Genomic DNA, 12,867 nt, shown 5'->3' on the forward strand with positions numbered 1-12,867 from the left:
CCACTGCTGAAGTACCAATGCCCCTATCCTTAAAATGGCTGACTGACAAGCCTGTGTGGATAGATCAGTGGCACTTAACTAAGGAAAAATTAGTACAGCAGCAATTGGAGGATCATATAGAAGAATCTACCAGCCCACAGAACTTCCTTGTATTTGTTATAAAAGAAAGAAAGAAAGAAAAGAAAAGAAAGGAAAAGAAAAGAAAAGAAAAGAAAAGAAAAAGAGAAAAAAGAAACTGTGGAAATGAAGAATGTTAACAGATTTAAGAATCACTCTCATCTAAAGTTCACTCCTTGGAAACATCAGAACCTGGACCAGCAATGAGTCATCAGACATCTACAAGACCAGCTAAAAAGCAAAAGACTCTGGAAACTAGTTCTCTATTTTGTGTTGCCTTGAGCTGCTGAGGTACATGCTCCAGTACAACACATATGAACTTTAATTAGAACTACAGACCAGAGTTTAATTACAAATGTCACTGCCTATGGTTTCCCTACCCTCACGTTTGACTTATGTAAATTGTCTGGGCGCAAATAAAGAGGCACCCAACGACTGTAAGGGTCTATGTTCTCTCGTTCTCTAGGTCTTTTGGATGTAGGATCCAGAGTATGGAAAATAGTTTGGCCACCCTTCATGTATATGTCTGTTCCTTTTTTTCTCACTGGAATAACTCTAATGAGGGAATGTTGAAGTCTGCCCCCACCCCAGCATAGTTGTATGTATTTTGTTCCATGACCGACAGTTTTTTCATACTATTGCTGCAATATGCCTGCCAGTCATTGACATAGAAAAAAACCTGACAGAGTAGGGTCATGATGACCACACACCCTGTTATATTCTATATATTCTGAGTTTTGTTAATCTTAAGAAATTCTACAACTATAAGCTCCCTTAGGTCAGTTAGAACTGTTCTGGCTTGCTAGCTGAAATAGCTTGAGTCAGAGCCAACCACCACATATCACTTCCTGCACCTGCACAAGAGCTCATTGTGAGTTTTTCCTTTATAAGCCAGCCCTAGGAAATGTTCAAAGTCATACTCTTAGCTCCTGAATTCTGTGCTATGGCCCTGATTGATCAGTTTCAAGGTGTGCATTTAATAAACCATATCTGACTGAGATTGGTGTTTGTGTGGTTTGTGGAGCAATTCCTGCACCCCAACACTCTTAACGATTTTCACATTTTAATGGGAGATATTAATTAGCTGTAGCATACCATTGGATTAACTACTCAAAGGTAAGAAATTTGTTTCAAATGTTACAAGGAGATCCAAACTTAAGCAATACAAGATGGTTTACAGCTAACGCAAAGAGAGAGTTTATTCTGGTAGAACAGAGACTGCAAGCTGCAGTCATAGATTGTACAGTACTTGGATTGTACAGATCTCAAACTTGATTTGTGCTTTGGTTATTTTACCTTCAATTCATTCTGCTACTGGGCTCATTATGCAAAGGGAAGACCGTATTATGGAACGGAATTTCTTAGCACGCAACAAAGTAAAAAGACTCACATAGAAAAAGTTTCTGATTTAATCATAAAAGGTAGAATAAGACTATATCAATTGTCAGGAACAGACCTGGCAGAAATCATAATGCCTTACACTGATACTAAGATTATGCCATTATGGGTAATCAGTGAAGATTGACAATGAGCTTTTAAGCAACTATTTGGGAGAAATTAAGAGCAAATATCCCAAAAGCAAATGCATTCAGTTTATAAACAGAACTAATTGAATTCTCCTATGTATTATAAAATGGAATGCCAAAGATTTTGGGAATGACAGGCTATAAGTCATATGAAAAAAGCAATTAATTCAAATTCCATATACTTCAGTTAAAAAATCAGAGCTGTATGCAATCTTTATGGTATTATTAGATTTTCCTGAATCCTTTAATATAATTACTGACTCTCAATATGAAGAAATAGTTGTTCTGCATATAGCAACTGCTGAATTTATTCCAGATAATTCAAAGTTAACTTTGCTATTTATACAGCTGCAACAGGCAATCACTAATAGAAACTATCTATTATATATCACTCATATTTTGTCTCATAAAGGCTTGTAAGGTCTATTAACCCAAGGAAATGTAGAAAATGATCAATTATTAATAGGAAATGTGTTAGAAACCTAAAACTTTCATGAAAAACACCATGTTAACAGGAAAGATTAAAGAAAATGCCTTTTATCACCTGGCAACAAGCCAAAGAAATTATAAGAAAAGAATGAGTATGCTCATTTTTTTTTAATATAACCAAACTCCATTGCCTACTGGAACTAACACAAGGGGTACAAAAAGAAATGAAATCTGTCAGATGGGTGTGTTTCATTTTGTAGAATTTGGGCAGCTAAAGTATGAATACCACACCATTGATACATTTTCAGGATTTCAATGGGCAACTGCTTTGAAATTTGAGAAGGTTGAATCTGTAATGTCTAAAGTAATGGTTATTATGGGCATGCCTGTACAATTAAAACTGACAATCCCCTAGATATGTCTCCAGTAAGACGAAGTAATTCTTCACATATTATAATACAAAGCATACTTCAGGTATACTACACAATCCTACAGGACAAGCAGTTCTAAAATTAGCTGATCAAACTTTAAAGGAAATGCTTATAAAAGCTTTATTTGTAATAGCCAGAGTACTATTCAGCTATCAAAAACAAAGACACCATGAAGTTTGTAGGCAAATTGATGGCATTTTATAGAAAATATCATGCTGAGTGAGGTAATCAGAACCCAAAAGGACATGCATGTGTTTTGCTCCTCCTCGACATTCCTTGCTAACAACATGCATGAATTGGTTTGCTTTACATAGCATCACTAAGCTCTCCTTTTGATAACACTGCCATTGAGAGAAACTCACCAAAGAACTGCTCCTGACATCCCTGTAGCTTCTTGCTATTTCTGCAGCAGCCTAGGGCCAGTTGGGGAACCTTGTGGTTTCTTCAGGATTGATTTACAACTGTCAGTTCAGGAGTGGTGTCTGCCTCGTGAGAGGACTGGACTACAGCTACTGGTTAGTATTTGGTGTTTGCTATGGGACTGAACTGCTGACAAAAAAGACTGAGCTAGTCCCCTAAGAAGTATTGCTAAGAGTCAACTTCCCCCAAATCCTAATAACTTTTCTCTTCCACTACCTCTGGTGGGTGGTGGGCAACAGAAGAGATTGAATGTTTATTAAAGTAGGCTGGAAAAATGCACCATCATGTCAATCTCTAAAAGCCTCTTTCTGAACAAGAGAGATATGAAAATAACTAAAGAGCAGTCAGTAGCTGTCTTAGTCAGGGTTTCTATTCCTGCACAAACATCATGACCAAGAAGCAAGTTGGGGAGGAAAGGGTTTATTGGATTTATACTTCCACGTTGCAATTCATCACTAAAGGAAGTCAGGACTGGAACTCAAGCAGGCCAGGAAGCAGGAGCTGATGCAGAAGCCATGGAGGGATGTTTCTTACTGGCTTGCTTCCCCTGGCTTGCTCAGCCTGCTCTTTTATAGAACCCAAGGGCACCAGCCCAAAGGTGGTACCACCCACAAGGGCCCTCCCCACCTGATCACTAACTGAGAAAATGCTCCACCACTGGATCTCATGGAGGCACCTCCACAACTGAAACTCCTTTCTCTGTGATAACTCCAGCCTGTGTCAAGTTGACACACAAAACTAGCCAGTACAGTAGCTCAGATAAATAACGCAAGACATCCACAGGAAGAGAATAAGAGAAGAGAACAACCCACAGGAGTGTCTCTTTTCTTTCCACAGACAAATACTCCTTTGCACCACAAAGGGTCCAGGGTTCTATTTTGCATATGAAGAGAAAACAAAAGGACATTTTTTGAAAATTTTTCTCAGAAAAGTACACTTTTTGTTTCAGACACACCCTCATCTAAGTGCTAGAGAACACCTGTTCAGTGCTGTAGAGCTCTCAACGGACTTAAATTTCAGCCTCATCGTGAAGTATCAGAATTAAGTGTCCAGGAGATAATGGCCGCCATTCTGCTAGTGGCTTCTGTGCTCTTCTCAGTGAGGCACCCATCCTTAGCAAGGCGCTGACAAAAGAGAAGCATGGCTTAAAATGAATAAGGCACTCTGGCAGCCTGGCTCAGAGCCTTGGCCCTAATGACAGATGCACATCATCTGCCCTCATCCTAATCCATTTTTATAGACCCTAGCAGACATGCCCATGCTCTGTGAAAATATTAGAATGCATTTCTAAATGTTAAGGAAATGCTAAAAATTGTATATGAGTGAATGCTTTCATTTTATTCTATTTACCTTATGGAATTTAAGGGACACTTTTATTTATGGAACACATTACTCAGAATAATATGTGATTTCATTCATTGTCCATTACATCCACTGGGATTTGAATTTGCTCATTCTTCAGAAGCAATGTCCCATTTCTATGCATTAAAGGGGAAAAGCTATTCATGAGCCTTCTCAAATGCAATATTATGCAAAATTAATTTATTGACTAATGTATAATCATAAAATTATATTATGTACATTTTAAATATATAGAAACAAATGTGCTTAAAGTTTTACAAATCCCAAATATATAATAGCTATGATACTAACATACAGGTAAGTTGAACTCCTTTGGGGGGGGGTTATTTTTTAATTGCTTTTTAAATTGACAGTAAGCCAGAGCTTTTATTGAAAATTTTTATTGATAAAAGAAGCCTTTTCTAACTCCACACTGATGTAGAAGTTATTTTATGTAGTAAGCTACCTTTTGTTCATCTCCATTACAAGATGGCGCTGGCCGGATGCAGCTCTCTGGTGGTAAATCAACTTTAGTACATGCGCAGTGTGCTGTATTTGTTATCACACTTACATGCTAATGAAGAATTCACTTAGTTCACCTATTAGGAAGCGGCGCGCTATCTTTCTATGGCAGACGGGGCTGAATAGGCTATATAAGGGCGGCAGGGAGAGGGCTCGGGGCCGCCAAAAAGAAGAAAATAAGCTTTGTTCAAGGTTCCAAAAATAAACTGTTAGAAGGAAGAAACTCCCTGGTGTTGCGTCTTTCCTTGCCGGCGAGGTTGGAAGTGACAATTTTAGATGTAAGTCCTCTGTCATTTACCATGCAGCATCTTCCTTTAAGTAGGGCTAGTGTTTTATTAAATGTTTGCGTGTGTTTTCACATGCATATAGGAAGACAGAACCACATGAAGTCAGACACATGCTTTGGTTGCCAGTCCTGCCTTCCACCTGTATGTGGGCTCTAGGAATTGAGCTCAGATGATCAAGCTGGCACAGCAAGTTTGAGCCTGGAAAAAATCCAGGCCTATCTTTATATCTTGTCACATCTAATCTCTCCAACCATAGTAAACTATTCAGGAGCATTTTTGGATTTTTAACTCTGCAGTGTTTAAGAAAGGGACCTGAGTTAGGACACAGTTAGTTCTATGGAGGAAGCAGTTTCATGTGATTTGTTTTCAATGGTAACGCTAGTTCAGAACCCTACAATGAGATGTAGCATATATTCAGAAAGTAGTTAGTTACTGAACCAGTGAGTAGTTGGGATAATGTTGGTTGCTCAAGAGTTATTTTATTGGTTGACTAACAATACTTCTAATCAATATTAAATGGGTCCTAGCAGTACTTCTAATCTATATTAACTGGGTTCTGAATTTTAAGTCATTTTTTTCAATAGTTGCATGGTTTCCATTACTAATGTAGTAATGCAAGACAGACACATCAATGACTTCATAGGCTTAGCATTGTCTTGAGATACACTAACAGACCTTCCCACCCCACCACATACACACACACACACACACACACACACACACACACACACAGACTATGAAATATTTTATGTGCCTGGTCCTTTAAATCACCCTCTGCTCTTCACTGTCAGTTGCCCCTTGGACTTATGGGAATAAGAAAGGATATAAAAAGCCAGAAGAAGCTGAGAGGAGAGAGTAGAAGGATTAGGCAGTGAGAAGGAGCAGGGTCCAGGAAACAGAAGAGTAGGGTCAGAGGAGACAGTTGATGCAGAGAAAAAGAAGTAGGGCTAGAGAAAGAAGAGAAGAGAAGAGGAGGGGAGGGGAAGGGAGCGGAGGGAAGGGGAAAGGAGGGAAGGGAAGGAAGGGGGAGGGAAGGGGAGGGGAGGGGAGGGGAGAGGGCCGGAGGGAAGGGGAGGAGTTGGGAGGGGAGGGAAGGGAAGGGGAGGAGAGGTGAGGGGAGGGAAGGGAAGGGGAGGGGAGGGGAAGGAAGGGAAAGGAGGGAAGAGGAGGGGAAGGGAAGGGAAGAGAGGGGAGGGGAGGAAAGGGAAAGGAGGGGAGAGGAGGGGAAGGGAGGGGAGGGGAAGGGAAGGGAAGGGAAGGGGTAGAGTGAAAATAAAAGACAATAGAAAGTGAATTGGGTTAGTAGACTGAGAAGACATTTGGTGGCAGTTGAGCCAAGGGAAGATGAGCTGAGCCAGAGAAGATATTGTCAGGAGACAACAAAAGAACAAACCAGGAAGAACCCACAAACAACGTGGCTAAAAATAAAAATCAACAACAAAATCTACACCCCTAAATGTACAACCAGTTCCCATTCTTGAAAGATAAATTTCATATATACATATATTCAAATGCTGCAGTCTTGCAGTCTTGCTATCATCACATTATCTTATCCAGGTATTTCTTTTTTGTTTGCTACAGATCAGTATTTCTTGCTAGAGATCAGCGCCCGTAAAAGCATTTACTTATGCGTATGTGAATCTTGGTGAGTTTACATGCGGCCCGTGTATGCAGGTGCTCTTGGAGGCTCAGATCCCAGATTTGGTTATGGACAATTGTGAACCACCCGTGGTGGGTGTTGGGAACTGAACTAGGGCTTCTGTAAAAATAGAAAGAACTCTTCAGTGCTCAGCCAACTCTCCAGCCCCAGATTTACCCTGGACTTTAACCCATATCATTTCATATACCCAAGCAGATATCCTCTTGTAAATGTGGGGACCAAATAAGGCCAGCTTGGACATCCCATGGAGCAAATAGAGAAAGCATGGTCCCTTGTAAGCACAAGCTCCCAGAGAGTCCTGTGCAAGAAAAATTCTCAACAAATAATCCCATCCTCCTTTTTCACTTGAATCTCCTAGCTCAAGGTAAGCCTTGAGCTTTGACGGGGCTCTCCATGTTGCACATTACTATTTTGGATGAAGTTTGATAGAGCATACTGCTTCCTCCTACTTGTTCATGTATGGAAGCCTGGGCTTTATTAGCAATAGAATTAAGTGACATTTTTAATTAGTGATTTTTTAAAAAAATAAGTCAGACATAGTCAACATTTGTATTCAACCTGTAGAGACTGGTTATATGATAGACACTTCCTTTCTTCTCTTCCTGTGATGCTATGGGGAAGTGCTAAGAAAGGGGTTCCTCTGCAGATCCCTTTAGAATTTTTCAAAGAGGTGCTGCAGTTCTGTCACTGTGTCTGTTAGTTGCTGGTGGCTGTACCAAACATATCAGTAAAATTTTCTGTTTACCGGGAAATTTCTGTTACTCTTTTGGGACCCCCCCCCCATGACATATACTCCAGGAAACAGCAGCTGCAGGACCGTACGACTATGTGTTTATGATGTCCTTTGACATTCAGTTACATTGCAGGCAACTTTCTTTGACTTACTGAGTGTTTTGTGCATGAGAAAATAAGTTGGCCCCCGATATACCAATTAGGAATGGGTGTCATGTGCTGGTGTTTATACAAAGGACTCATAGGATTAAATTTCCAGTAGAAAGCTCTCTTGGTGAACTGTTGCCCAAATGAAGTCATTTGCTTGCCTGAACAATTTAAAAACAAAATGTTTCATGAGTTGCTTGTTTAAAATAAGGGACAGGGAAAAATATATTTTGAAACAGAAACTTAGTAGAAAACTAGACTTAATTAGATTTTTAAAAACAGATATGGAATAGCAAACATTTGTGTTCAACCTATGAAGTCTGATATTTTGGTATTTTGTTACATTTCATACTCAGAATTCCCAAACTCCCTCATGTTCCTAATTTAGCTGTGTTGACCATCTATAACAGACATTTATATTAAAAGCATGCTAATTTTGATTTCCAGAGGCAACTTGGGAAGGAGCTGCCTTCCTCCTACAGATTACAGTTGATCATTGATAGCTGGATGCCAAGGCAGGTTCTCAAGGCTTGGAGCCTGGAGGCAGACACTGAAGCAAAAGCCATAGAGAAATGCTGTTTAATGGCTTTCTTCTCCATGGCTTGCTCAGTTCCCTTTCTTGTGCAGCCCAGACCCATCTGCCTAGGGAGAGCACAGCCAACAGTGGACCAGGCCTTGCCACATTGACATGCACAGGACAATCTGAGGGAGGCAATTCCTCTTGGAGGACTTCCCAGATGTGTCAAGTTGACAACCAAGATAAGCCAGTACACCAAGCCAATATTCACAGCCAACCTTTTTCTTTAACCCATCCTGATCCAATCTGGCCCAGATATCAGTAAAACCATAAGCTCAGCGCTTCTCTGTGCTAGAATCCCTATTGATCATTTAGCTTTCTTAACCTATAAAAAGTTCTATGTTTGTTCAAGGGACACTTTTCCTGTGAAATCAGCAACATCCTCCTAACCAGTTATACCAACTATCTTGAGTCTTCAGAACCATACCAGATATTGCTACCCTCCATTCCTTGAAGCAATTAATGAATCCCACATCCTCCTTTTCAACACAAAGTGTTCACCTCATGACAGTTGGGGATGTGGCTCTCTCATATCCGAATCCTCTGAGGTACACATGAAGAACTCAGTAGATTCTGAAAGTGCAATTTTGGTTCAAATATGATACTATTGATTGAGTTGTAGTTTTATGGTCCTCTATACTGTACCCATTACCTTCATACTGAAATAGGTGTCTCTCAGCCTTAAAAGCTATCAGGGAGGGTGGTAATTGTTCTTGGAAATAATACTCTTCAGGAAATTGTCCACCACTGCCCCATGCCTCATGAGTCCCTGTAAATGCTGCAGTCCTTGGTTTTAATTATCATGCTCAAAGCCAGAGATAATAAGTGTAAGAAGTTGATATTAAGCATTTGTTTTTGTAAAGAGACTTGAAAAAAATAACATGTACTGCTTTCAGCCTAGGATGATGACTATTTACAACGTGATAAAAATGATGAAATTCTCGTTTGTTTAGGAGCTGCTTTTCTGGGGCTGGAGAGATGGCTTAGCAGCCAAGAGAACATACTGCTCTTGCAAAGGACAAAAGTTCAAGCACCCACATCACCAGGTCACATCAACTGATAACACCAGTTTGGTGGACTCTGATGCCTTCTTCTGGCCTCTGTGCCCCCCAACACACACACACACACACACACACACACACACACACACTTGCACATGTGTGTGCACACAGATACCCACTCATAGACATAATTTTGAAAGTAACATAAATCTTTTTCTCTCTAATGAACTTGTTTTCTAATATGGAAATAACGAGCGTCGGATTGGAAGAGATGAGTTTTGCTATTGGTGTTGCACCGCTTAAACTCTCCTCCTGAAACACTGGCATGCATTTATCCTATATAAATGAGGACATAGCATATTTACAGTATATAAATGAGCATACGGTATATAATATTCACCTTTAATCCTGGTGCTGAGGAAGTAGGCACAGACAGATCCCTGGAACCCACTGGGTTGCCTGCATAGCCTGCTTGGCCAGTTGCAGACCAGTGAAAGACCCAAAGAAAATATGAGAAGTTCCTAAGGGACCACACCTAAGTGTGCACCCTCTTTCTACACGCACACATATACACATGCACCTGCACACACACATCCCATACCCTTCTGATGACATGCATGCCCACATGCAGCTGGGTAGTGCTTCAGATTGCCCATGCGTGAACTATGGAAACCCCGATATCCTCTTGGACTAGCAAGTATAGTGTCTTCTGGTGAGGTCTCCTGTGAGAAGTTACCACAGACATTCCCACAAAGACATCCCATGCCAGCACTGACCAACCTAACAAACCATGCCCTCCTGGGTTTCCCTGTAACTTGATGATAAAGGACTGGGTGGTGAGTGTCCCTTGAGCATCTGTCTCTTCCACACTTTCTGCACCAATGCTGTTCAGCTGGGGCACTGACCTTCCAGGACATTGGAACTTCCCACCTCCAAACGCCATGAAGTAGTCCAAGAAAATGTACTTATCTAAATTTGCCTCTTTCCAGCGTTCCTGTGGGAAGAAAACACTTTTTTTTTTTTATCAGTCTTATATAAATAAGCTTAACTCTACTTCTCTGAGCTAAAAATGATACTGGACAGCTAATCCTTGCATACAAAGCTGCAGACTTGTGGGTCATTTTTTCCCCAGCATGTTATTAATATCAGACACAATTGTGGTCTTGGAACGTGAACTTATAAACAAAAAAGGCTTAAGAAGAATCCTATTAAGTGGCGAATGTAAATGACAACGTAAATCACCTACAAAATCAACGTAAGATGAGGAAAGCATTTATAAAAAGGCCTCGGGCTTTATCATAAAATTACTCATAATCATAAATCTAGTAACAAGATGCTGACAGGACTGTCTGCTGGAGGAAGCCTGGGATGTGGAGTGGATACATCTAGGTACGAGTGCTCTCGGACTCACTCAAAGGTCAGCCTTGAACCAGAGGAACTCTTGGGACTGCTCAGCCCTGTCACTCCCCAAGCACATGAAGAAACAGATCACTGTTTTAATTTGCTGTGTTTTTATTTTGTGGGCTCCTTGGAAACCAGTAACAGAAACGGTTGCCTAAGGAATACAAAATAAGGCTTCCAGCAGAAGCAGGAGCATTGACTTTAATGTTCTTTGCTGGCTTTATATAAAAGTTCATCTCTGAGGATGCTCTGTCCACACTCCTCTATCCGATCTGCATATGTTGCGACATCTACATTGGAAATCCTACTGGTTCGTTGTTGGCAATCCTGGGCAGAGTTATCTAGAAAAATGGCTGCTGGCTGATACAGATTCAGTTAATTTATGCATTCATATTTTTGGCAAGAAACATAGAAATAATAAAAAATAATACATGTTGAGAGAGAGAACTTACAGGTTTGAATGACTCAGGTTCAGGAAAATACTTTGGATTTCTGTGTAGCCAGAATGGAGACAACATCAGCAGATCCCCAGAAGGAACTGTGTAATTCTAAAACAGAAAACTCAGCTTCAAATAATTCATTTTGAAATACATGTTTAGTCATTAAAAACAAAGCTATAACTATGCTGTGAAAAAGAGAGACATTTATAATAAGTGTGAGAAAAAAACAAAATTTCCTGACAAGGTCATATTCATATTCTCTCTCTCCCTCTCTCCCTCTCCCTCTCCCACTCCCCCTCCCCCTCTCTCCTCTCTCTCTCTCTCTCTCTCTCTCTCTCTCTCTCTCTCTCTCTCTCTCTTCCTCTTTCTTCATGTGCATGTGTCTACATGTGCAGATGCATGTGCGTCTATTCATGTGTATGTGTGTATTCATGTACACATGCGTACAGGTCTGTCTGTCTGTCTGTCTGCCTGCCTGTCTGTCTGTCTCTTTTCCCTAGCACTGTAATAATGAGTGGTCACTATATATCTGGCTTTGTATGTAGATGAAGCAAATCTGAACTCAGGCCTTCATGCTTGCAAGACAAGTTCTATTCCAAATCAAGCCACTCCCTATTCCCTAAAGAGAGCATTTCCATGGTCCAATTAGGAGACAATTAGTTTCTAATTCTACTTATTAGTTACATGTACATACATGTTTGACTAAACAGGAGAAAGATAATAGTTAAATGTCAGCCTTTTATTTTCTTAAAGATCTTATTTTGATTCTGTATTTATGTAAGTGTCTGTCTAGTTGTGTTCATGAGTGCAATCTCGGGGAGTCCAGAAAAGGACATCAGCGTTCCCTGAAGCAGAAGTGATAGGCACACTGTGTGCACCCTTTAGATGTGGCACCCTTTAGAGCTGCTACAAGGGTACTGGGAACCAAACTTGGGTCTTCTCTTCTGAAAAGGCGATACTTGCTCTTAACCACTGAGCTATCTCCCCAACCCTGCTTAACTTTAGTTATGTGTATGTTCTGTGTGTGTATGCGCATGAGTGCTAGTGACTACGGAGTGCCAGAAGAGGGTTCCATATTCTCTATTCCTGCTGTTGTAGGCAGTTGAGAACCACCTGGCATGAATGTTAGGAGAGTGTGTGTGTGTGTGTGTGTGTGTGTGTGTGTGCGCTTGTGTGTATGTGTACTTATGCATTTATGTATATAATTATGTATGTACATATCCATATAAAAATACATAATAAAAGATATCCAAAAAGAAGTTTGACCACACACCTCTTAGTATTATTAACAATTAGAATAATTAAACAACCATTGTTTTCTCTTGTGCTTTTTTTCAATAAAAATATTTTAAAATTTAAAAAACATTCAAACAAATCCAATAACAAGTAAAAAAAAAGAATAAGTAGAGTGGTTGAGGAGGTACCCTATGTCAATCTCTGTGAATTTCTGTCCTCAAGAGGCATACAAATACATACAACATATGAAACATATATACCACACATATAGCACACACATATACATACAACACAGACAGCACACACATACATATAGCATACACACACATATAGCATTCACATACTATGTTAAAGTGATTTATCAGAGAAATGAAAGGCTGATTCAATATTTGATTGTTAATAAATAAACTCATATTAGGACAAAGAAGGAAAAGTATATGGTCATATCAGTTGATACAGAAAAGCAAGAAAGAAAATTTAGCACCAATTTATAATGAAAAAATTACCAGTGAAGTAGAAATAAAATGTCTTGAACTTGAAAAAGAGCATCTAAAAATAATTCTATACCCAGCATGGTACAGAACAAAGCACTGTTGGACA

At 39.9% G+C, this 12,867-nt stretch overlaps 1 protein-coding gene across 2 annotated transcripts in view; it reads right to left on the reverse strand.

The window, feature by feature from the left end:
• LOC127692852 (24-hydroxycholesterol 7-alpha-hydroxylase) overlaps positions 1-12,867 on the reverse strand; it is a 92,466-nt gene that overhangs the window by 11,466 nt on the left and 68,133 nt on the right. For both annotated transcript variants that reach the window (XM_052193449.1, XM_052193448.1), the window contains exons 9-10: positions 11,044-11,139; positions 10,096-10,184 (exon numbers count right to left, since the gene is read on the reverse strand). In XM_052193449.1, coding sequence (XP_052049409.1) covers positions 10,096-10,184; positions 11,044-11,139 — 185 coding nt within the window. The remainder of the gene's footprint in view (positions 1-10,095; positions 10,185-11,043; positions 11,140-12,867) is intronic.

The sequence above is a fragment of the Apodemus sylvaticus genome, chromosome 9 (genome assembly GCF_947179515.1).
Source record: "Apodemus sylvaticus chromosome 9, mApoSyl1.1, whole genome shotgun sequence".
NCBI lineage: Eukaryota > Metazoa > Chordata > Mammalia > Rodentia > Muridae > Apodemus > Apodemus sylvaticus.